Raw genomic sequence first — 23,300 nt, 5'->3', positions numbered from 1 at the left:
GATTTTTTTTTTACTTTTCTAGATTTTATACTTTTGATCTGTCAGCTTTTTTTATTTTAATTAATTATATTTATTTAACTAATTAATTAATTAATATTTTCTAATGGCAATTGAATGTAATTTTTTACACATTTTAAGGTTAGTTTCATATTTGTACTTCCCAATTAATATAGTAGGATACAACATATTCGATATTGAAGAATATTTCATATAAGTCTGCACCTTTTGTTTAACATAATACATGTTAGAACTTCTAATTTATTTTATTTTTAATTTTGTTAGTTATGATTTTATTTAATCCATCAACATTTTATGGTATATATTAATTAAATTTAATGCAAATTTTATATGGTATTATTAACATTTGAAACTCATCTATATAAGAACAATCAACTCTCCCTTTACTCACTAAGTGGTTTTACAAAATACTTCATAGTAATTCTTTTGTAAACATTTTTCTAGAAAGATGAGGACGCATCCAAAATCTCATTTTGTTGCTCTTCTATTGATCATTTCTCTTATTGTTAATGTTCAATCTACTCATAAGATTTTGTATTTGTAAAGTCAAAATATGCAAAATTGTCAGTATACATATAATTATCATTATTTTTGTAATTAATGAAATTATTATAAATCTTATAATAATTATATATTTTTGTAATTTAATTAATTTTACAGGGATTATGGATGATTCAGACGATTGTAAATACAAAGGAACATGTCACAAGAGGGAAGATTGTTTCCAAAGATGTGGACTAAAAGCACCTTCTCATGGTGCTTTGTGTGTACCTTCAGGAAACAATCTGGAACGTGTATGTTGTTGTCTTTATTAATATGCAACTGGATATGTTTGACAATGTTCAATACGGTTTAAAAAAGATATTATATCATCTCTACATATATTGTTTCATATTGTTATTTTTCCAATTTACATGTCTCAATATAGGTTCAATGATATTTCAATCATAACTACATAAAAGAATAGGAGATCTAACATAAGTTATACTAAACAATAGGTGAAAAATAATGAATATATGTGTTTTATAACTTATACGTTTTACTTTTGTTCTTTTGTAGTTTCATGTTTAGGTGCAAATAAACAATTCTATGATATTTTTTTGTGTGCATACGAACCCAATATATGAAAATCAAATATGAATAAGACTTAAATGTCTAGCATATAGTGTTTGTAAAAATTGAAAGCCATACACGTCTGTTCACAATTTAACAGATAAAAAAAAAGTTTATGAAAAGAAGATAATATAGAACAAAAAAAGAGAGAGAGTAAAATCAGTCGATCATATTCGACTAATACCTTTTTAAAGTAACATTTCTGACTGACTTCGAAAGCAGTTTTACTGAGACTATAAAACTGATGAGTCATATATGTTGATAGGCATAGCAGTTTTACCGATGAGTCACACACAACCACATAATATATGTCGTACTTCTAAATTCCTTAAATCTTATTATGTATTATGGTATATATTATATATTTAGTATTCAAAACCTCCTTGTGTAGTTCAGGCGACGCGTAGCTTGTTTATTTGGTGTAAGTTGTAATGATATTAGCCTTGTATGACCTTGAATACATCTCTCTTTGTATTACATATTTTTCAAACGCTCACTCAATTTATTTTGTTTGGATTTCTTTGAAAGTTTTTATCTGAAAACGAAATCATTTGGATCATTTTTTATTTTAAGGTGTGCTAGATTTGTCACTAATAGTTTAGCTGTTTGAATAAATGAATCTTTTTTTTTATCAGACAGGGTAAAAAATCAAAATTTCTTCTTTGGTGTACGTAGCTTACATCTATTATAGAAAGCAAATCGTCATTAGCTTCAGCTCTCGCTCTATTTATGTCGTAGAGGAGAGGTTTGTGTTCAGATATCCGTTCGAATAGTTTAATATTTTTTTTTAGGATTTTGGGTCGGGTTTGGATATACATTAAACACTCGTTATATTATATATGGGTAATTATGGATTATATTCAATACCTCAAAATTTTCGGACAGGTTTAATATTTTTTTTAAAACAACCAAGGTAAAAACAATCCGAAATTAATCGGAGTTCAACTTAAAAAATATGAAGTCAGTTCAAATTGTTTGATTGTAATCAGAGTACCTAACTAAATATGATAACATTATTATTTTACCTATTTTAGCTAGTTTTAGTATAATTTTAGGAAGAGTTTGATATGATTTTCAAGACTTTAATGTATATTATCAAGTATTTTAGGTTTCAAAAGGGTTTTATAGGTTTTAGAGCAAAATGTACCAAAAAACAAAGGTAAACAGATTCAGAGCTTAACAATACGGAACATCTTTGAAGAACTTCCAACAAAATCGGTGTCTATGTAAAGAAAGAAGAGTCATTTTTCTCCTCGACGTAGAATCGAGTTATTTAGTTCATCCATTTGGAAGATATAACCGATTTACCAGAACGTGTCGCAAACCAGTGGTAAGATAAGTTTGAAGCCAAATGAACTTTAATTACTAGCCCGATCAGCAATCTTCACGCCGGCCTGGTCCAGAGGAGTCACGACAGTCCAGAACTTTCCTTTGCCGCCCCATTCCATGCACACAAAACATTTAAAAACGTTTACCCTTATAAACCCCTAAGCCTTAAACACACTATAAATACTCATCTAAACCTAGGGTTTAGTGTGTGTCTTGAAGCAACCCCTAGGAGTCGACCAGAAGAGAAGAAGCCACAACCAGAGACCTCTCTCGTTTCTCTCCTTGAAGCCTTGGAGATCACCAAACTCTTTAGTTTTCTATAATATTTGTTTTTGTTTTTGAAGGAAGAAGATCTTTACAACTTTGTATAATCATTGAAGTAATATTTAAAACCCTTTTCTCTATTTATTCTTTTATGTTTGTGGGTTTATTCAACTTTGTTTTGATAATTCCCTTAAACAAGCTAGCGTAATTTTCTAGTTGGGTTTAAAGGGATTAATCAAAAGGGGGGGGGGGGGCGATGATCTTAGTCTAGGTGACAATTTTTAGGGTTTATAAATTTATATTTCATTTATTATATACTTTAATTCTAAGTATTTGCTTAAACTTTAAGTTAGCCTCACAAACTAACTATGATCCAAAGTGTGTATGCTTTGCTAACAGCTTTCATGTGTGATTGACCTAGCTTAGATGTGTGTCGTGTCATAGGAAGTACATACCACTTACCTATGAAAATTTCTGGATTAGAATTGGATCAGTTTTAAATGTTTTGATCTATGCGTCGTTGCATGCAATAGTTGAGTAATAGAGTATACTGATTTTTTACGGTTATCTTGTCATAATTATTAAATTAATAATTTATACATTTTTGGAGACAATTATGAAATAAATCCTGAAGTTCAAACCTATTTACAAGTATGCCATTGATATAAATTATCTATTTAATAAACAAATTAACTTTACCTATATTCGATTTTTTTTAGAAACTAAGTGTTTTAAAATGTAACAAACATAATTGCAAATATATACAGATTTTATTTTCTTATTTTATAAGGAAGTGAATGAAGAAGTTTACTCTAAGGGTGAACCCAAGTATTGTTCTTTACTTGATAAAAGTTTGAAAAATTGATTAGATAAAAATTGACTTTTAGCCTCAGATACTATATTTTACTTTCACGGGTTTCGTATGATGAGTTTTTGCAGATTTAAAATCTTTGAACATGTTGTGTGATCCGCCTAGCATGTCGGGTTTGGATTATAGAACCAACATTAAAACTATTAGTTTATTTCATATACTATAGATTTGTAGTCATAGTTTGAAAATTTAACTTATAAATTATTTAGTATATGAACTACAAAATATTATACATACTACAACTCAATCTTAATATTCCAAAAAAAATTGTATACACAAAATATACATTAACATACCATATAGGCATATACCTCTGTTTAATACTAGAAAACAAAACTAAGTGTTTTAAAAAATTATATTCTATCTAATAACAAATTTAATATAATTAGGTTATAAACTGTATAAAAGATAAGAAGAATGAAAAATATTCTAAACAAAATTATAAATTAATTAGATAAAAGTTAATTAATTAGAAATTTGAAAACTAAATAAATTAAAATTATTATTTAAAATACAATAATTTATAATTTAGTCCCGCGATGTATCGCGGGTGAAAACCTAGTTGTGGGTTATATTCAAAACCTCAAAATTTTCGGATAGGTTTAATATTAATTTTAACTGAACCAAAGTAAAAAAAAAAATCCAAAATTAATCCGAGTTCAACTTAAAAAATATGAAGTCAGTCTGAATTATTATTAAGGCCTTGAAATCAAATCAAAGTACCTAACTAAATATGATAACATTATTATTTTACCCATTTTAGCTAGTTTTAGTATACTTTTAGGAAGAGTTTGATATGATTTCAAGACCTTAATATATATTATCAAGTATTTTAGATTTACAAAGGGTTTTATAGGCTTTAGAGCAAAATGTACCAAAAACAAAGGAAAATACGTTTGAAGACAGATTCAAAGCTTAATAATACGGGACATCTTAAAAGAACTTCCGGCGAAATCGGTGTCTATGTAAAGAAAGAAGAGTCATCTTTCTCCTCGACGTATAATCAAGTTATTTAGTTCATCCAATTGGAAGATATAGCCGATTTACCATAACGTGTCGCAAACCAGTGATATGATAAGTTTGAAGCCAAGTGAACTTTAATTACTAGCCCGATTAGCAATCTTCACGGCGGCCTGGTCCAGAGGAGTCACGACAATCCAGAACTTTCCTTTGCTGTCCCATTCCATGCACACAAAACATCTAAAAACGCTTTTACCCTTATAAAATCCTAAGCATTAAACACCCTATAGTGGATATCTTTAGGCTTCTGATACCATGTAAGTGTAGAACACTCGATGATAATTCACATTGATAATAGGGAAGTATATATACATACAAGAATCATATCTAGTGAGATCTTAACTATACAAGAGATTCGTATATTCCCTAATCAGATAAGAGCGTATCTTAACTAACATATTTTTCATCATCACGGAGATTGAATTTCCTGGAGCCCACGTAATAGATGCATGCATGGGAAATTAAAGAAATGCACCACCAAAGCATGAATGAAAGAACCGTATGGCGGGAGAGTAATGCTCGAAGACATGGGGAGGTGCCCAGTTCACAGATTGCTCTTCTTGGTTGGATTGACAAACAAGTGCACGCACAACTTCTAGCCATCGACCGTTTGGGAGATTGTCGCTATGCTACAGGTCTTTAGGTATGGTTTGTCACACGCTACTAGGTGGATTGTTTTTTTTGGTTGGGTTGAATTTTTTCTTAGCATAATCTATTTTTTTGGCCTATTTTAAGCTCTAAACAGTAAACATGCATAAGTAACACATTATTTTTTTTGAATATAATTTAATATTTATTCAAAAACCCGTATGGGTTGTCGTCACCGGCTTTGCAGACATGACTCCACCGCGCTTAGAATGTTATCTTTGTAAGTCGAAATTCTAAGAGAAAAAACTGAAAGGCTTCTTGTATTAAAATTAAAGAGTTACAGGAAAAGGATTTATAGTAGAACTACAACTCAGCACTACTTCCTAAAAAACCTGCACCTTATTCAACTACTCCTACATGTTCGGAAGCCACATCCCTACGACTTGACTACTTCAAAATTGATGATAAAACACTTTAAAAGACTTAATAAACTTGATAGTAAACTTCATTTCCTCCCCTAAACTGGAATGCCACCTTTCCAGTTTACACTTCCTTAGCTCCTACTCCCATCCTGCTCCTGAGCTTCTCGAACACCTCAAGCTTCACAGCCTTCGTCATTATGTCTGCTATCTGATCTTGCGTACCACAATGGTTGAGTTGAATGATCCCCTCATTCACCAACTCTCTTAGATAGTGAAACCTGACATGTATGTGCTTACTCCTTCCATGTAGCACCGGATTCTTTGACAACTTTACAGTGGAACTGTTGTCACAGAACAGAACTGCTCCTTCCTCTTGTTCAAACCTGATTTCTGACAGAACATTCCTGAGCCAAACTGTTTGACAAGCTCCATAAGCTGTTGACACGAACTCTGCTTCTGTGGTAGACAGCGTCACCCATGATACCACTGCTCCTCCCAACATAAAGACGTATCCAGAAGTGCTTTTAAAATTATCAACATCACCTGCATAATCAGTGTCCACATATCCAACCAGCTTCTGTTCTCCTCCATACTTGTATTGAATACCAAAATCTCGTGTTCCCTGAATGTATCTCAGAATTCTCTTCGCTGCAACCATATGCTGCTCATTCGGACTTTCCATGTATCTGCTAACCAAATTTACTGAGTAAATCAAATCTGGTCTTGTAGCAGTTAAATACCTGAGGCTACCAACAAGCTGCTTGAATGTCGTGGGATTCACCTCTTCTCCTGCTCATGTCTTACTCAACTTATGACCTGGAACCATGGGATTCTTAACAGCATTGCACTTCTCCATCCCGTACTTCTGTAGAGTTTTTGCTGCATACTTCTTCTGATTTATGAATATCCCCTTCTCATCCTGAACAACCTCCACTCCCAAGAAGTACTTCATTTTCCCTAGATCCGTCATTGAGAACTCATTCATCATTAAGCCTTTAAACTCCTCAAGCATCCTAGTTAAGTTCCCCGTATAAATGAGGTCATCAACATAGAGACTTACAATAAGATAGTGCTCCCCTTCCCTTTTGACGAACAGTGTGTGCTCACAGTAACATTTTTCAAAGCCCTCCTTCTGAAAATAACCTTCAATGCGACTGTACCAAGCTCTTGGAGCTTGTTTCATCTCGTATAGCGCTTTCTTCAATCTATAAACCTTCTCTGATTCTCCACTAACCTCAAACCCTTTTGGTTGTTCTACGAAGACCTCCTCCATCAGTTTTCCGTGTAAGAAAGCACTTTTAACATCTAGTTGGTAAACAATCCAACCGTTCTATGCCGCTTTGCTCAGTATTACTCTTATAGTATCCCATATTGCAACTGGTGCAAAGACTTCATGAAAGTCTACTCCTTTTTTATGATAGCCCTTTGCAACCAGTCTTGCCTTGAATTTATCAATCTCTCCATCTCGTTGAGTTTGGTTTTGAACACCCATTTTACTCCGATCACCTTAGCTCCTTCTGGCAACTCAATTAGTTCCCATGTGTTGTTTTCTTCTATTGCAGCAATCTCCTTTTCCATTGCTTTTCTCCACACTTATTCTTGTGTTGCTTCCTCATAGCTCTTAGGATCCTCTATGAACAGTGCTAGTATCTCTCCTTCTTCTTCTGTCACCAAGAAACCAGCCCCTCTAGTGTAAAAGTCTTTGAACCACATTGGTCTCCTAATATCCCTCTTAGATCCTTCTCTGACAGGAACTTGAGCTTCTGCAATTGGTTCAGCTTCCTCTGCCATTGTATTTTCTTCTTCCCCAACTTGATTTTCTCCTTCTACATTCTCTTCTCCCACTAGTTCGATCTCAGAATCATCCCACGCAAATTCTTTCTCTTCTTGTTTTTCTTCCCAGTTCCAACATTTACCCTCATCAAAGTGAACGTCTCTACTTATCACCATTTTCTTAGTTGCTGGATTGTAGAGACGATAAGCCTTTGATTCTTTGCTCACTCCGAACAATACACACTTGATACTCTTCTCATCAAGCTTGATGCGCCTTTCATATGGTACAAGGCACTGCTCTCGAATACTCTGAGATTACTCACCGATGGTTTATGGTTGCTCCACTTTTCTTCTGGTGTGATATCTCCTAGTGCCTTTGATGGACTTCGATTCAGTATGTGAACTGCATATTGGACAACTTCTGGCCAGAAACGTCTTGGAACCCCCATCTCTAACATCATACACCGTGTCATGTTCATGACTGTTCTATTTTTCCTCTCTGCAATCCCATTCTGTTGCGGTGTATATGCAGCTGTGAGTTGATGTTTGATACCATACTCTCTGCAGTACTCATTAAACTCCTTAGAATTGAATTCTCCTCCCCTGTCAGTGCGTAGACACACCAACAACTCTCCTAATTCCCTTTCTACACCAGCTTTGAACTCCTTAAAGACTTTAAAAGCATCTGATTTCTCTGACAAGAGATAAGTCCAACACTTTCTACTGTAATCATCTATGAAGTTGATGATGTACCTTTTCCACTCTCAGAGATTGGAGTGATTGGTCCACTTATGTCAGTGTGAACTAATTGGAGCCCACGAGTTGATTTCCACAAGCTTTGCTTTGGGATGCTTTTTCGATTCTGCTTCAGATATCACATATAGCCTCTTCTGCTTCTTGACTCAGCTTTGGTAATCCAACCACCATGTTCTTTTCTGCTAGCGAGCTCAAGCCTTTGTTGTTGAGATGTATGTATCTTCTATGCCATAAGTTGTTTGTCTTCTCAATCATCTGTAGGCAACAACCTTCTTCGGATTCTTTTGCATCTCTGACAACAGCAAGGACTATGAACATCCGATTCTTTGACATTATTGAGTGCATAATCATTCTCTTCTCCTCTTTGTGCCACACTTCACACACTCCATCTTCAATGATGACTCTTAGTCCTTTCTCCTGCAGCTGTCCCACGCTAAAGAGATTGTTCTTCAGTCCGAGTACATAGTAGACATCTGAGATTACTTGGATCCTTCCATTGATATCAAGTCGAAGCTTTCCTCTTCCGTCTACAGACATTCTCCTGTCATCTCCCAGCTTCACATTTCTTTGAAAGGTATTGTCAAGCTCAATAAGCCATTCCTTTGAACCACACATGTGATTGCTACAGCCTGAATCTAGGAACCAAACCTGCTCCTTTTCGGTTTTTACCTCCTCAATGCGTGCCATCAGAAGCAAGTCTTCTTCCATCTCGACATAATTTGCTTCCTTGTCCCAATCTGGACATTCAGACTTGTAATGTCCCATTTTATGACACTTGAAACACTCCACATGTTTTTTACCACGGCCTCTCCCTAGATAACCTCCTATGCCTCTTCCTCTGGCTAGGTATCCTCCTCTGCCTCTACCTCTGATCGGTTTCCATTGATCTCCAATCTTCAGAACTTTCTCCTCTCCATCATGTTTGATCATGTTTTGCTCATGAACCATCAAGGAACTCTGTAGACCATCTACCGTCAAGCTCTTGATGTCTTTAGACTCTTCAATTGCACATACTATGTATGTGAACTTCTCAGCAAGAGTTCTGAGAATCTTCTCAACGATTTTCGGATCGGGCATGTCTTCTCCAAGATTGTGCATATCATTGGCAACCTCCATCACTCGTGCGAAATACTCCTCTATCGTCTCACCATACCTCATCTCAAGGACCTCAAAGTTTCTTCTCAGCCTCTGTAGTTGTGCACTTTGCACCCTCTCATTCCATTGATGTTTCTTCTTTATCGATTCCCATAACTCCTTAGTTGTGTTCTTCTTGAGAATCGTTTTCAGAATCTTCTTGTCAATTGAGGCAAAGAGATAATTCTTCACTTTGTGATATGTTACTGTCTTCTCCGCAATCTTCTCTTGCAACTCGTTTCTTTGTGCACGTGACAGAACGGTTCCCCTCTCCTGACTTGGAATCCCGGTTTCTATCAGATCCCACCACTCCTTTGACCGGAGAAAGTTCTCCATCAGCATCGCCCAATGCTCGTAGTCGCCATCGAGCTTTGGTACGATCATCACGTCTTTGCCACCCATCGTTTCTCTCAGATTAGTAACAAGCTCTGATACCACTTGTAATCTTTGTAAGTCGAAATTCTAAGAGAAAAAAACTGAAAGGCTTCTTGTATTAAAATTAAAGAGTTATAGGAAAAGGATTTATAGTAGAACTATAACTCAGCACTACTTCCTAAAAAACCTGCAATTTATTCAATTACTCCTACATGTTCGGAAGCCACATTCCTACGACTTGACTACTTCAAACTTGATGATAAAACACTTTAAAAGACTTAATAAACTTGATAATAAACTTCATAGAAAGCTTCTGATTCGGAGAGCAGGCCACTCAGCCTCAAGATCGTCGCCAGAAACAATCGGAGAGTGTTGTAGCCTCACGTCACAGAGTTGGTGGTGGATTCATTAGAGAGATTCTAAATTCTTCGAAACCGGTTAGGTTCGGGTCACTAATCGAGAGTAAAAAAAAATTCTAACCGGTTCTGTTCGGGTCACTAATATACTTCATCGCTTTTCGTACTACTGTTCTGGTTTCCAAATTTAAGTGAGACTAGTATTGAAATTATCTATAGAATTTTGTACCGGTTCCCCTTTGATTTGCTTAAATGTTTAGGGGTTTTAATATTTTGAAATTAAAATATTTAGGGTTTTTAGTATTTTCTAAATGGGTCAATTATTACTTTTTCATAGATAAAAATTTAAATTAATTTAGATTTTTTTTTTTTTTTTGGTAAGGAATTTTAGATTAATTACAAACTTTATATAATTTAGATTAAATTATAAACTTTGTAATTCTCGCGAGATATATATATATATATATATTCTTAGCTCCGTTGATTTTATATTCTACTCCCAAAAAAAAACTATCTCACGAATCTGGTCCACTGAGAGAATGGAAGTAAGATCGGGAACGAAGAAGCTTCAGTGCCAACGTATTGGCTGCAACGCCATGTTCACCGATGACGATAATCCCGAAGGTTCTTGTCAATTCCATGCTTCTGTACGTCTTCTCTTTCTTTTCCAACAACTCTTTCCCCTGAGTTTTCTCCTTAAACCCCTTTTCATTGATTAGTTCAATTCGGATCACTTTTGGGTTTTAATCGGAGCTCTGTGGATTTATTTTTATCATGTGTGAATTTGAGAAGAAGATGAAGTGTTAGATTAGGTTTTGGTTAGCTGTAGATTCATATAGGTGTAATTAAGTGGAAGCCTTGAGAACTGCTTTTTTGATTCTCTAATTTTCAAATTTAAAAAACTCACTGCTTAAATTTAGTGAACCCTAAGTGAGCCTCGTTAGAACAACTTGATACAAAGGAAACAAAACTATGATTGTGTCTATGTACAAGGAATAGACCTTTTGGCTTTGTTTGGTAGCTTAACCGACCTATGCTTGCTGCGTCTACAACTTTTTGGCCTTCTCGAGCTTTTTTATTTGTAATTCATGTTCTTTTTTTCCGGTGTGGCTGGGGATCTTCTTTTCACCAACTACCGGTTTTTGTTCAAGCAGGGAGTAAGTCAAATATATACTCTTCAAATTACTGTTTATGATTATGAGCTTTTTGTTTCACAATCAGAGAAATTAAAGCTATGATGAATGTTCAAAACTCGCAGCCGTTTTTTCATGACGGAATGAAAGAGTGGAGCTGCTGCAAGCAAAGAAGTCATGATTTCAGTTTGTTCTTGGAAATTCCTGGGTACTAATTGTATTGCCTTTTTGATCATCTTATTATAAGCTACGCTATCTCTTTCATGTAATGCAAACAACACTAATACTTTTTTGTAATGAAGATGTAAAACAGGTAAGCACACAACTGAGAAACCAGTCCTGGCCAAACCGGCTCCAAAACATCCTATCACGGTTCCTACTTCATCTCCAGTTGCCAATGCTGCATCAAAAAACTCTTGCTCCAGATGCCTGCAAGGCTTCTTCTGCTCAGACCATGGTTGGTATCTTTACTCTCTCTCTCTGGTCTAAAATTCTCGTTACAGGAACTCTCTATCTTACATTGTATCCTTTATCACTCACACAGCCTCCCAACCCAAAGAACAGACCAAGCAGACCCTGAACACACCAGTACAAGCAGAAGAAGAAGAAGAAAAGATTGAATCCATAGCACCTCCAATTAAAAAAGTTGTTATAGACATTAATCAACCGCAAGTATGCAACAACAAAGGATGTGGCAAAACGTTCAAAGAGAGAGACAATCACGAGACTGCATGTAGCTATCATCCAGGTCCTCCTGTCTTCCACGACAGAGTGAAAGGGGTGCGTAACACCCTATCTTTTCTCAGTCAGCTTCTTATGACCCTTATTGAGTTTGTGTTTAATTACATCAATGTTTTCTTTGTGCAGTGGAAATGCTGCGATGTTCACGTGAATGAGTTTGACGAGTTCATGGAAATACCGCCTTGCGCTAAAGGTTGGCACAGCAGCAACCCCTCTCAGGCCGTCTGATATTATTTTTTTCCTAAGATTTTCAATACAAAAGTTTATCACCTTTTAGTTTTGATATAAGAACCTTTCAATTGACAGATATATGTAGTGATTAAATGCTGATGTACTGTGTTCTGAATGCTTCCATAAAGGTCAAGTTCGGACGAAGTTTTGGATCATTATCAGGGGTTTGATTGTTATTTTCAAAACTCTTGGGATCTTTCAATAATTTCACCAATATTAAAAGGGCTGTTTAGTTAACTTTACAAACGTAGAGACAAATTCCTAATATTCAAAAGTAATTTGCCAATCTATCTCAAAACTTTTGTATTTATTCAACACTTTGCCACACATTTTTGTCTCTCTCTCTCTCCACTTCGTTACTCTCAACGAACGGTTCGAATCTCTTCAACGCCGGAGGCAACTCAGGCGGAGTAGTTTCCGATGAGGCTGATAGTACCTCTACGTGGCGTAATCCAAGGCCGTGGCGGTCTCTTCGTCGGCTCTCTCATCCCTTGTTGTCTCTTTTACTTTCTCCAGCTTTACCTGAAAGGACGCCGTCCTCCTCCCTCAGACCCGACGGAGTTACCGAGAACGTCGTCACGGTCTAATCTCTTCTCCCGCGGAAACTCAATCGGACGAGTTAGAGTCTCCTCTCGTGCTGTTCCTGTGGCGAAACCTCCCGATTCGCCTTACTATATTGGATTGGAGAGAGTCAAAACGGATCCGTACGATCGGATTACGAATACAGATGGGATTATTCAGCTTGGATTGGCTGAGAGTACGGTGAGTGTTGTGATTCTCTTTTGATCTTTTGTGATTGTTTAAAGAAACTTATTCATGGAGATTGCTTTTTTTTTGTGTGTGTGAGTTTTTGTAGCTGTGCTTTGACTTGCTTCAGAGATGGATGTCTGAGAATTTGATGGAGTCGATAATGCAATCTGGTGATGGTGAATTCGATATTAGTAGTATCGCTATGTATAAACCTTTTGAAGGATTGCTGGAACTCAGAGTGGTAAGTGTAGATATAACCATTTTGTAGTGCTCTTTGCTTTGACTACAGAACTGTATTAGTTCTTTGGAATTTGCTTGATGGTGTGTCCATTGTCACAACACTGAATTGAATCTCACTGCCTCTTCTATTTTCTCATGTTTTTTAGGCTTTTGCTGATTTCATGTCACGGATAATGGGAGGTAAGGTGTCATTTGACCCTTCTAAGATGGTTATAACAGCTGGTGGGACTCCTGCTATCGAAGTGTTGGCCTTTTGCTTGGCTGATCATGGAAATGCTTTTCTGATTCCGACGCCATATTATCCAGGGTAAGTTTAGCATTCACTTCTTAGCTTTTTATTATCTGATGGAAGTGTTTGATTCATCATTCAACCAGTCTTCTCTTTCTATGTGATACACTAAGGGGATTGAATTTTTGCAGCTTCGAGAGGGATATTAAATTTCGGACAGGAGTTGAGCTTATACCAGTACACTGCCGTAGCTCTGACAATTTTACAGTAACGGTTTCCGCACTGGAACAAGCTTTTAATCAGGCTAGAAAGCGAGGAAGCAAGGTTTCTGGCATCCTATTTTCAAACCCATCAAATCCTGTTGGAAATATACTATCGAGGGAGACGCTTCATGATATTTTGAAATTTGCTCAAGAGAAAAATATTCATGTTATTTATGATGAAATCTTTGCTGGTTCTGTTTACGGGGAAAAAGAGTTTGTTAGCATGGCAGAGATCGCTGACTCTGGTGACGTTGATAAGAGTAGGGTTCATATCATCTATGCCTTATCAAAAGACTTGTCAATTCCTGGTTTTAGAGCTGGAGTCATCTATTCCTTTCATGAAGACGTGGTAAGTGCAGCGAAGAAGCTGATGAGATTTTCATCAGTGTCAGTTCCAGTCCAAAGGATACTTATCTCTCTGCTATCGGATGTAAGATTTATTGAGGAATACATGACAGCGCACAGGCAAAGGATCCGGGATAAGCATGTTAGATTCGTTGAAGGTTTGAAGCAATTAGGGATTCCTTGTGCTGAGAGTGGTGGCGGGTTGTATTGTTGGGTTGACATGAGCAGTTTACTGACATCCTACAGTGAGAAAGGAGAACTTGAGTTATTTGAGAAGCTATTAACTGTTGCTAAAATTAATGCTACTCCAGGAACAGCCTGTTTTTGTATAGAACCGGGTTGGTTTAGGTGTTGTTTTACCGCTTTAGCTGATGAAGATATCCCAGTGATTATGGACAGGATCAGACAGCTTGCTGAATCAATTAGATCTTGAGGTAAAATTTGATTTTTTGGTTAGTGCGGTATTGTTTTTTTTATCGATAGATATTGTTTTGGAAAGTTTGTTAAAGATTTTAGAAGATAAGAAAGAGATAAATGATATGAGTTGCGTGTTCTACACCACAAAAGAGTACGGCATTCAATCGCCTCGAATTTACTATACTGCATTTACAAGTTTCTTGTCTATGAAAAAAAAAAAGAAAACAACTTCTGAAATGTTTGGGGATGCAAATTGTGAGGACCTTTGTAAAGAGTTTTCTTCTAAATGAGCTTCAACCTCGGTTGGTATTTTTTCCACTCAAGTCCTTCTATCATTTTGATGCCCGGCACAAAGAGGCAACAGCTATCAGCTCCACTCTTTGTAAATTCCTGCTAGTTTTATCCAGGCAAGTGTCAACAATTTAGAATCGTAATATTTTTTTCGTGATGGCTTTGGAAGAGACTATGAGAAAAGTTTTACCGTGTAAAGATTCTTCTGCTTTCTCATTTCAACAGCTCTTCTCATATAGCTTCTCCTTCGGCTCATCATTATTAGCTCCCCAAGTGTCTGTGGCGTCCTCACAGGAAAACCAATATTCATGTTGTCGGATTCTGTAGTAGGCTTAACTTCTTCATGCAACGGACGAGTAGAAACCTTAACGTCCTCAGAATCAGCAGCTTTGACCTTTTCTGATGGAAGAAGACGTGGAAAAAGCTTTTCCAAGAACGAAGCTCCCACAAGACTGGAAGCTCCAGTCATGTAACTGCTCGTACTGTCATCAGATTCATAAGTTGGCGACGATGGCAATGAGGTAGTCTCTCTATTCAGATTGTCATCAACATCATCCATTGCCACCACAGTACCGGATATCGAAACCGAGCGGTTTGTTGCTAATAGAGACGGCACAGAGCTGAAGGAATCACTGCTTGCGTCATCAAAAATATCACTGCTGGTTTCAACCTCACCGTACATGGGAGGAGGTGGCAGCGGTTGATCCAACGGCTCAGATGGATTGAAATCAACAAAAGTTGCAAAACAAGGGTATGGTTGTCCAGGCGTTTCTTCCCAATCGAACGGAACTGAAGTAACCAGCTTAACCGGAACAGGAACTGGAGGCGGTAATGGAGTTGTCGTAGTGGTTTCTGATGGTGGATGTGGAAGCTGAGGTGGGTCATTTGAGGAATCAGGGAGAGGTTTTCCAGGCGTTTCTTCCCAACGGAAAGGAACCGATGTGACCAGCTTAACCGGGACTGGGACAGGTGGGGGAAGGGGAGGAGGAGAAGGCACGAAGGTGGCTAACGAAGGTTGCCAATTCTTCTTGGGGTGGCCAGGCCTCTCTTCCCATATGAAAGGAACAGAAGGAGGCTGTCTCAATTGTTTTCGAGGTGGCTCTGTTTCTTTGTGTTCCATTTCAGACATTTGTTCGTCTCTTATTTACATGGTCTTCTATATTTATAGCTTTTAGAATTTGATTAGTCAACGAGATGTTGTGTTAATAACTAAAACCACTTTAGTTCAAAGTGTGCGTGTTTAAGGCCAACTATTTTTTGTCATGAAGATTCACCTAAACCATTTTGGTGCCGTGGCACCAAACTAGCAGATCCACTTCATGCTGACTTTATAAACTCTTTTTATTTTATGTCATCATTGTCTGTTCCACTTAAACCCACAATCTAATCCATTAATCTTATCTTCATAATTTTGTTTCCGATGAGGCTGATCATGTCAACATTTGGAGTTTTTGATATAGAGTATGAACATAATGGTCTTAAGCCCAAACTCAATTTTGATTTCTCATTTGGGAACAATAGCTTCTTATTTTTCTTTTTAGTTCAATCATAAATCAATCAATTTATATAAGTGTTTCTTTCATACACCAACCCATTAAGGCCACTGTCTACGGGTAAGGCCATTAAAGCTTTATTGCTCTTTTCTCTTTATCTGTGTATTACTTTGCTGTTGCAAATGTTTTTGATTTGTCAACATTCTTGTGTCTCTGAAATTCTATAGGTACATGGTTAATAACATTATCTGGTGTCTGTTTTCGACCTTAGATCAATGTTCATAATAATTTCTGTGTTTACCTCTTCATTTAGGTCCCAGGTCTCCGAGTCAGCCCGCGCTTTTTCGAAGTTTGTCAACCATTATGTGTCTATGAAATTCTAGGTGCACCAAGTACTTAAATTATGCTAATGATGCTCAAATAACAGTTTTTGGTACAAGCGATACAAATTTGGTATGATCTTGAAATGTTCCTGGTCCAAGGAATGCCAACTGGATGCACATCCTCTACCAGATTACTCTTCTTCCCTTCAAATCTTCTTTATAAAGGAAACAACGGAACTGAACGATGGTATATTGGTACGTGTATTTGATGTAGAACGGATCTGATCCACATAAAGTGCTGAACAAAGCTGGGATGATGATAAACGGAGTGGTAATAATAGAAGTGAAGCCGGTAGACCTAATACAGAAGCAAGCGTTGACTTGCTAATCAAGATAACTGCTCTAAGAGTCGGCTAATGCATGTCTGAAGACACGCAGTGGGTCTTATGACTCTTATTATAGCCCGTCGATAAAACATGGGTTGGGATTGAGGGAATCACCGCCACACCGGTAGCTGGAAATAGTGGCGGATCTAGAGTAAGGAACAAATGTAGTAAGTATATTTATAACCTGATTTGAAAACCAAATTTCACTTAACTATATATTAGAAACAAAATTTATGGCTGTGCAGCTCAATTTCCCTAAAACTAATCCATCAAAGTATTATGAAAACACAAAACTTAGTTGACTCTTGATCTCTAGCATGAGCTGGACCATCTAACTATTGATTAGTACTTTAATAATGTAAAAGTCAAAACAAAAACTTAAAGTATATTAGGTGCACTTAATATATTCGACATCTAATTCTATTCTCTAGATTCATTTCATCAATATTCATATTGAACTTTTTCTAAAAGTTTTATATTTGTTTTCTTAATTTCGGCTCCTCCCAACCAACGGAGTAAAGCATACAACTTTCCCTGCGGAATCCATAAGTATAAAGTATAAACTACTAAATAGTCCCACTTAGGGGCTCTTCTATATAGGGACGATTTTTGCTTATGAAATTTACTATATTTTTAAAAAACCTAAGGTTTCCCAACTTGAATCGACCAAAAAAAAAAAAAAATTGAAACAGAAAATAAATAGAATAAAAATTTCCATTTTATTGAAAGTTATTGGTAAATTTAAAATATAATTATGATAGTTAAAAACATGTGGTTTGATTAAACTGAATAATGCATTTTGTTCTTATCATCTCTATTCATACAAACACACTTTTGAGTTTGAATCTAGAGACTAATACAAACAACTAGGATATAACCTTGGTTAAAAGAAAAAACCTTTAAATAATGTATATGTAAATAATTTACCCACCAAATTTCATTTTAAGAACCGGTTTAATCCAAATACCATTTCCTAACCTCTACTGGACATGTTTTCATTTTATATCTAAGACTTAGCAAAACAATCACTCAAATTCATTCCAATATATACATTGTTTTACACTCATCACATCACCTTTCTTATATATCTTTCTCTCTCGAGTCAAGAAAATTAACCCCACCCAAATCACTTTTTATCATTTTCATAACTTGTATTATCAAACTAAACCCCAGGAAAAAATAATAAAAACCAACCCACCAAAACAAGAACAAAACAAAAAAGGACAAAACTTTACAGTAAAATTAGCTGTGATTATGAGTAAGAGGAGACTGTAGATTGAACAGAGCTTTAGCAGTCATCTCTCTTTGGAATCTCCAGATGTAGTTCAACCCAACAAGAAGCTCTGTTATGGCTGCTTCTGTCTTAACTTTATCTGCAAACACAAGCGTCTGAACTAACATCACTCTGTTCTGGCTATTTGCTGATGTCGCCATGTGTTGCTGCTCGAAGCTTCTCTCACTCTGCCACCTAATCATATTCTGCGCCAACGGTAACAACCACCGTAAGATCCGACCTAATGCCGCCTTCCACTCCGTCGCTAAACCACCGTCCGTCGCCGTGAAACCAACTCCTTTTAGCCTCGACCTTAGCGACGATCTCACGCTAGCCGGCAACATTGAATACAGATCGTCTCTCGCGTCAAGACCTACAAGCTGAGGTTGCTTTATCATCTTCTCCATCACGACTATAAGATTCGCGTAGTGAAGCGCTACACCAGCTCCACCGAGAGTTGTCTCCGGTGGTTTCAAAAGTCTTGAGCTCTCTTCAAGAAACGCAGAGGACGACGCCGTTTTGTCTCTCTCCTCGTCGTTTGGGCTCGGGTGAACAAGATTCATAGAGGAAGAAGAAGAAGAGAGAGAACGAGGGAGAGAAGACACGACCGTCCCACCCATGTAGCTAGTGGCTGCGGCGGAGGAGAAGACGGATTTGAGTCGAGCGAGTGCTGTGAATACCGATCTTGCGAGAATCAACACGACGGTGTCGAAGCTTTTGTTCCAGAGAGATCGATCTTTCAGATACTTGACATGTTGTTTCTGTCTCTCAATCTTGTTCTGTAGATCTATCACTTTCATTACATCTTTCTTGTTCTCGTAGTCGTCTTCTTCTTCTGTGAATTCGATCCCAATCTGTAAACTTTGTTTTCTCAGAGAGTTCTCTAATATCGTCATCTCTTCCATCTCTCTATACAAAGCAGTCGTCACACTCACGTATCTGTTTCCATTAACAAAACAAAGAAATAATCTCAATCAATCTCTCTGTTTTTACTCTGTTTTTTTGGCTCTGTTTTTGTATGTTTAAGTGCAAATAGATTTGGTTTACCTTTCGATTTTCTTGTTCTTAGCTTCTGTGTCTTTAGAGCTCATGACCCAGCCATGAGGATCACGACCTATGTCAGCGAACTCATGGAATAAGCGGTGGAATGAGCGGAGGCTAGGGGTAGTGCAACGGTGGCTCAGCCTTGAAACAGAGTTAGCTGCGTGGGCGAGACTATCTGCGAGCTCAGCACAAACGAGGCTGAGGTGGAATATTTCATCTCCGGTGACGATTTTGGTGAGACCTTCTAAGGAGAGAGAGTGGTCTCGGAGACTGAGGAGATTAGCGTCGGTCAGAGAATGAGTGAGGTGAAGGATTTTGGTCATGACACGTGCCACCTCGAACGATAAAACTCCGACGGAGGAAGTGGTGGTGGTGGTATTGATCAAAGGAGATGATCGAAGGGGTCGAGTCCGAGAAGAGGGTTTGGATGAAATAGCGTTTTTGAGTTTTATTAGGAAAGTTTCGAGAGCCATCTTGTGGTGGTTTTAGGAGCAAAGCAATTAAGCAATAGGAATGATTGATTTGAAGAAGAAGTAGTAAAATGAAGATAGTGTGAGATAATGAGAGATTATAATCTATAGTTTCTTTCTTCTAGGGGGCCTATAATAAAGTTGAAAGTGTGAATGGCTCGTGGGGTGTTCAATCCATCATTACACTTTAGATTTTTAAAATTTTTTGGTATCAAGAATATATTATTTATGGAAATAATGCGTTTTGTTATTCGCTTACATTATTTAAATGATTGGGAGGAATGTAATAGAAGATGTGTATGTCAACTAGAGTCCTCTTCAGCACATACATTTTCTTGTTTGTAAGTCTGACCAATATTTTTATACCATATTTGTTTCTTTCTACAGAGGTGTTTGTAAATCTTATTTGGTCAAAAAAATTTCCAAAAGGTAGAAGACAAATAGTAACATTGCTATGTATAAATTCTTCAAAAAGCAATATTCTAGAAACTATTTTGACGTGAAAAGAAAACATCAAATTTGTGATCATATATAGTCCTAGAAAATGCTTGACAATTACACCAATGTATCAAGAGTATGAGTTAAGGAGTTGGAGTTCGAAAATGAGGTAGAGCAATACGGCACATGAGGAGCAAATAAAGGCGTAACAAAGGCATGACCATAATCATAATGAGATAGTTTAACTTAAAATACTATATTAACGACAATAATAATTAGAATAAGATTGAAGGATGCATGCGAATGCCAACCAATGGTAAGGCAACCATTTGTGAGGAAGACAAGTATTGTCGTTAATTGAAGAGGCACAATCCCATGCTTCCATTCCTTTCTCTCTCTCATGTTTTTTATATATATTTTTTTTTTATAAAATCCAAAACTATTCATGTTGTTATTTTTTTCTTTCTATATACTTTTATTTTTTATTTTTGTTTCTTTTTGTTCATTTTGGATTTTATGTATATTTTGAATGAAAGAAACCAATCATTTTGTTTCCAAGAACTTACATTGATAATTTTGGTAAGATCATATATCGAAGCTAATATACTAGAAAATACTAAAACTAAATTTTTGGAACTTGTTGTTGAGTTTCTCTTTTAATTTGTTTTTGTTACGATAATTTACTAGATGTGTTTTCTATGTCCATTTTCATCTTTTCTTCTCTGTAATGTTGATTTCAGCTTCGACAGACAAACTACAATTGGTTGCCTTACCATTGACTAGATGATATATATTACTCTTATTACAAGAATATTATAATTCTAAACTCAAAATCTATTATAGAAATTTTGTTTACTATATGTTAAAAAAGAGGGCCCTTACAATGAAAATGAAACTTACTGTACAAGCCCAAGTCAACTCCATTGATTGTTAGTATGATATTGTTCGCTTTAGGTCCAAGTGGCAAACCCCGCACAGATTTCTTATTGGGCTCATTCTCAAAAGGTCTCATACTAATTGGAGTTGGTCTTGGCTTATATATTAGAAACTTATTTTCTAATCTTCAGATGTGGGACATTGTTTGTATCCTAACAAACCTCCCCTCAAACTATGTACCACGATACTTTGGTCTCCCCTTCAGCGAAACCCAGGTACCTAGGCTCTGGTACCCCTTTTTATTCCTGAGCCACACCCACTCCCTTAGGTCCACTTTTTGACCTAGACTCTGCTACCAATTGTTGGGCTTTCCAAGCCCAAGTCAACTCCCTTATTAGTATGATATTGTCCGCTTTGGACTCAGGTGGCAAAGCCTGCTCGAATTTTTTATTGACCTCCTTCCTAAAAATCCTCGTACTAATTGGAGTTGGTCTTCGCTTATATATTATAAACTTATTTTCTAATTTTCAGATGTGGACATTGTTTATATCCCAACATTTACAATAAATTTTCACACGTTGTGTGAAGATTTTATCTAAAAATTTGCCTATAAACATCGTAATAAAAACATGTGTTTGCGGACAAACTATATATAGATGCATGCATGTTCATACTTTAATAATTGTCTCAATCAACATTTATGTCTCTTCATGAATCCATTCTATATATCTTTCAAATCAGAATGCATGCATCATGATCTAAATTAAGAACCATAAAGACAATTTCATAGTTTCAATTCATCAGTCTTGTAATTTACACTACAAGCAAGTTACACTAATGGAACGGATCCACTCGTGAATCAATAATATTTTGTCGGTAATGAAACTTTCATGCAAATATTAGAAAATAAAGGAAAATCTAGAGCAAAAAAAATAAAACTTTACAAACTAGTCGAACTTTTTGTTTTGGGGGTTGTTTCTAATATTAATAACAAAAATGAAATAAAATTGTATTAATCCTGCTGATGCACCGGGATTTGTAGTGATTGGAGAAAGAGACATCCCGTCAAATTAGCATGAAGGCCCCCAATACACAAACTACATTTTACATTAAACTGTGTATTTATTATAAACATGCATATCTTTAGACATCCCACTTGCTTAATCAATCTTGCAAATGTACATAAATGGTCAACTGAATACTTTCATACTTTGAAATTGCAGAGTTGAATGAGAAGGAAGCTTCGTGAGAGAGATTGGGTTATGAGATTTGAGGACGCACATCCCTAAACGGTGGCATTTTTGTTTGCTTTTGACCCGATTCACGATTTTAGTAAAAGCCTTAACCATTCTTTGATCATCTCAAGTAATTTTGTCTGCCATTATATATTATACTATATAAGTGTAATTTTACAAGAAGAAAGAAAGAACAATTTGATGTCTTACTTAAAACGTGTTTCATCCAAAACAGTCTTCACACGCCGCAAATCTTACATACGATATTATGGACCATATAGATAAACATAGATTTCGCATTAAAATGAGTCCATTAATTACTCTACACAACCATTTGACAAAATATAGTTAGAATTATTTTGTGGCATTGGATATCGCTCTACTCTATACGTACACACGTTCACTTTCTAGTCTTCACATGCATAAAATTTGAATAAATTGAAAAATGTAAGTAACATTTGATATGTTAGTAACACTATTTTTCTAATAGAAACTAATAAAGTAATGAATTATATTTGTTCAATCATATGCATTAACTCAAAATAATATATATACGCTTATTCACAGAATAGAATGGGAAGGTCTTCGTGATCTCTATATTTAGTGTTTACTTTGTGATTATAGCATGAGAAGGCTAGAAAAGCCAGACACAATTCTGCGAGATATGGCTCGAAAATATATATATATATATATATATATATATATATATCTATATGGAACGTCAAACGGAACTAGTTAAGAAATATATCATAATAATCTTTTTTGTGTGGCAATCTCAACAATTCTTCAAACAAAAATTATTAGAATAGAAAAAGCTAATATAAATCATGGGATTTTGAGATGATTTTAAATTTCTAATGGATGAATTTGGGATGCAAAGTCAAACGGAGTCGGAGTGCGGACTCTAAAAAAAATTAGCACTACTTTAGATTTGCCAATAATTACTAAGTCAACGCAAATGGTGAAACACACAAATACAATGGATTTCTTTAGTCAAATATTTTTATATTCAACCAAATTACATTAATTCCTTTAGTTGAAAATTGTTTATGGTTCAACGCCATATTAAATGGATTCTTATATATATATATATATATGGATCT

General features: G+C 36.0%; 4 protein-coding genes across 5 annotated transcripts; 2 read left to right on the top strand and 2 right to left on the bottom strand.

Annotated features, from left to right (window-relative positions):
- Positions 1–10,450: 10,450 nt before the first annotated feature.
- Positions 10,451–12,279, top strand: LOC104725673 (cysteine and histidine-rich domain-containing protein RAR1). 2 transcript variants are annotated; one of them, XM_087476114.1, is made up of 5 exons: positions 10,451–10,666; positions 11,278–11,360; positions 11,455–11,609; positions 11,697–11,932; positions 12,020–12,279. In XM_087476114.1, the coding sequence occupies exons 1-5, from the start codon at positions 10,559–10,561 to the stop codon at positions 12,119–12,121; spliced, it is 684 nt and encodes a 227-aa protein (XP_087332240.1). In that variant the 5' UTR covers positions 10,451–10,558; the 3' UTR covers positions 12,122–12,279. The 2 variants fall into 2 exon arrangements, with proteins under 2 accessions (XP_087332240.1, XP_087332241.1); XM_087476115.1 differs by having other exon boundaries at positions 10,455–11,176.
- A 91-nt stretch (positions 12,280–12,370) lies between these two features.
- LOC104728803 (putative aminotransferase ACS12) lies at positions 12,371–14,517 on the top strand. Its single transcript, XM_010447732.3, has 4 exons — positions 12,371–12,886; positions 12,981–13,115; positions 13,261–13,421; positions 13,535–14,517. The coding sequence occupies exons 1-4, from the start codon at positions 12,545–12,547 to the stop codon at positions 14,382–14,384; spliced, it is 1,488 nt and encodes a 495-aa protein (XP_010446034.2). The 5' UTR covers positions 12,371–12,544; the 3' UTR covers positions 14,385–14,517.
- Positions 14,479–15,980, bottom strand: LOC104725672 (uncharacterized). Its single transcript, XM_010444371.3, has 2 exons — positions 14,850–15,980; positions 14,479–14,758 (listed from the first exon to the last, which is right to left on the bottom strand). The coding sequence occupies exons 1-2, from the start codon at positions 15,786–15,788 to the stop codon at positions 14,651–14,653; spliced, it is 1,047 nt and encodes a 348-aa protein (XP_010442673.2). The 5' UTR covers positions 15,789–15,980; the 3' UTR covers positions 14,479–14,650.
- Positions 15,981–17,874: 1,894 nt separating this feature from the next.
- LOC104725670 (protein PSK SIMULATOR 1) lies at positions 17,875–19,752 on the bottom strand. Its single transcript, XM_010444368.3, has 2 exons — positions 19,182–19,752; positions 17,875–19,073 (listed from the first exon to the last, which is right to left on the bottom strand). Exons 1-2 carry the CDS (start codon positions 19,649–19,651, stop codon positions 18,104–18,106), a joined length of 1,440 nt encoding a protein of 479 aa, XP_010442670.1. The 5' UTR covers positions 19,652–19,752; the 3' UTR covers positions 17,875–18,103.
- Between the last annotated feature and the right edge of the window lie 3,548 nt (positions 19,753–23,300).

This window comes from Camelina sativa, chromosome 11 (genome assembly GCF_030686135.1).
Source record: "Camelina sativa cultivar CO46 ecotype springtype chromosome 11, ASM3068613v1".
NCBI classification, from domain to species: domain Eukaryota; kingdom Viridiplantae; phylum Streptophyta; class Magnoliopsida; order Brassicales; family Brassicaceae; genus Camelina; species Camelina sativa.
This window is presented reverse-complemented; position numbering and strand designations above follow the sequence as displayed.